This window comes from Galendromus occidentalis, unplaced genomic scaffold, assembly GCF_000255335.2.
Source record: "Galendromus occidentalis unplaced genomic scaffold, Mocc_1.1 scf7180000076334, whole genome shotgun sequence".
In the NCBI taxonomy this organism is placed as follows: Eukaryota; Metazoa; Arthropoda; class Arachnida; order Mesostigmata; family Phytoseiidae; genus Galendromus; species Galendromus occidentalis.
The window spans coordinates 1-2,159 of NW_003804323.1; the positions used below are offsets into that span (position 1 = coordinate 1).

The 2,159-nt window shown below is 48.0% G+C and overlaps 1 protein-coding gene across 1 annotated transcript; it reads left to right on the plus strand.

The window, feature by feature from the left end:
- The first annotated feature begins 475 nt into the window (after window positions 1–475).
- On the plus strand, window positions 476–1,897 carry LOC108865137 (uncharacterized). The gene has a single exon (XM_018641841.1). It carries the CDS (start codon window positions 476–478, stop codon window positions 1,895–1,897), a length of 1,422 nt encoding a protein of 473 aa, XP_018497357.1.
- Window positions 1,898–2,159: the final 262 nt, after the last annotated feature.

Consider the following 2,159-nt stretch of genomic DNA (forward strand, 5'->3'; position numbering starts at 1 on the left):
GTAAACGAAAGATAAATCATCTGCAAGACTTTCTCGATGTGCTTAGGCCCTTCAAGACCGCTATTATTTGTCTCTGCCCAGCTCAAGCCACCTTACTTCACTCTGACCGCATCCTCCTGGTGCTCATGCAAAACTTGCAGCACATCGGAACAGATATTTCGAACGCTCTCCATTATGCTCTAAAGAGGGAGATTCTGAAAAGGAGAACGGCCGCATCCTCTCGGCTGCAGTACTTGTTGAATCCGGCATATGACTCCGCGTTAGAGGGAGTTCTTGGACTCAAACGTCCCTCAGAGAAATATACCAAAAATCGGGTCGTACAGACTCTCGAACGCGGTTTCGAAACCCACGACGAACCGCCCCGCCTGAATCATCGAACGAGGTACAACTGTCTCTCAGCACAAGGAACGTTGAAGGTCTTCAAGGTCTCATAAGAAAATCGAACTACATAGAATTCAGCTCATAAGAAATAATAATGCTCACAGAGACCTTCCTGACACACGAGCCCAAGGAACTCATAGTGCCCAAATACAAAGGATACTTTTCAGAAGCCAAGAAAACAGAAGGGAGGCCAAGTGGAGGATTGGCAATATTCGTCGGACCACGGTTTGCACAATCGAAAGTTATGTTCAAAAGTGATCATATAATTGGTGTGGAGATCGGTGATACGACATACGCAACAGCGTACTTCAGTCCGAACACGCCAGTCGCGGAAATCATCCTCGAGGTACATGAACTCATCATGAATCAAAGCACAACCTCAATAGTAATGTACGGAGATTTCAACTGCAGGATTGATGGGAGAGAGCAGCGAGGTGTAGATCTCAGCGAGGCCCTTGGCCACCTCAACCTCCGATTGATGAATGATCCCCAAGAAATGACATACATCGCACATAACGGTCGCAGCGCTATAGACTTGATATTCGCGTCCGACAACATTGCCCCAAAAGTGAAGATGATTACCCAAGCCACAGTGGAGAGAAAGCATCAGAGGATCACAGTAACGATACAACAATCGAATTCCCTAATCAAGACAGGGAGCAAGAGGCCCTCGGCTGCGATAAGACGCATATCCTCCATTGAACTGGAAAAAGCGCTGCCGATGATGAAAGAAACAGAGGACCGCTCACTAGAAGATATATACAAGCAGCTACATGAAATCATTAAAAAGTCAGCTCGAGAAAGAATTCCGAGAACGAGGAAGAACAAAGTATGGTACGACAAAGAGTGTCGGGAGCTGAAGTCACAAGCCATCAGCAAAATTGGAACAGAAGAGTATCGACAACTCAGGAGGCGGTACAAAACCACCACGAATGAGAAGAGAATGAGATACGAAGCGAGGATCTTCGAAGACAAAGTGCAGATGAGCAGGTGCAAGCCGTGGCTCATGCTTCCGAAGAAGAAACCGACAGGAGTGCCAAGGATTGATCTGTGCTCCTTCGAGAAATACTACGAAGACTTCTACGCCGCGACTGGGGATACGGGGGAACCCAGCCTCGACGACGGACACCCGGATCAAAGTGGAGAGTGGTATAACGAGTACATCACCAATGAAGAGATCACGGGAAGACTCAAGAGGATGAAGAGAGGCAAGGCAGTTGGCCCGGACAGTGTAGCAGCCGAGATCTTCAAAGACAACACAATACTCGTGCCTATCGTGTCCCGTATGTTCAACAAGATTCTCGACAGCGGCAGAATACCGCAAGAATGGAGATCGGCACACGTAAAACCGCTTTACAAGGGTAAAGGGTCGCCGGAAGATATCAGCAGCTATAGATGCATTAACCTGACGTCGCACTTGTACAAAACTTTCACAGGCGTGCTCGCAGACCGAGTGACCACACAGTGTCTACCGCAGATCTCGGAGAATCAGCACGGTTTCCTTCCTCACAGATGATGCGAGGAGGCCCTGCAGGGACTCATTGAGTTCGTCGAGTCGAATAGAGAACCCACGCTTGCGGTGTTCGTAGATTTTAGAGCCGCATTTGACAATGTCAACAGGAAAAAGCTCCTCGAGACCGTAGGCAATAAATTCAAACTGAGAGGAAAACTCCTGAATGCGATCAAGGCCATAATGAAGCCGAACAACTTGATAGTAGACAACGGAGCAGATCTTGGCAAACCCGTCAAACAACACAAAGGGGTCCAACAAGGAGAAT

What these genes read in the sequence shown, in the direction of transcription:
- LOC108865137 (XM_018641841.1), top strand. Translation starts at nt 476, where the DNA reads ATGCTCACAGAGACCTTCCTGACACACGAGCCCAAGGAACTCATAGTG.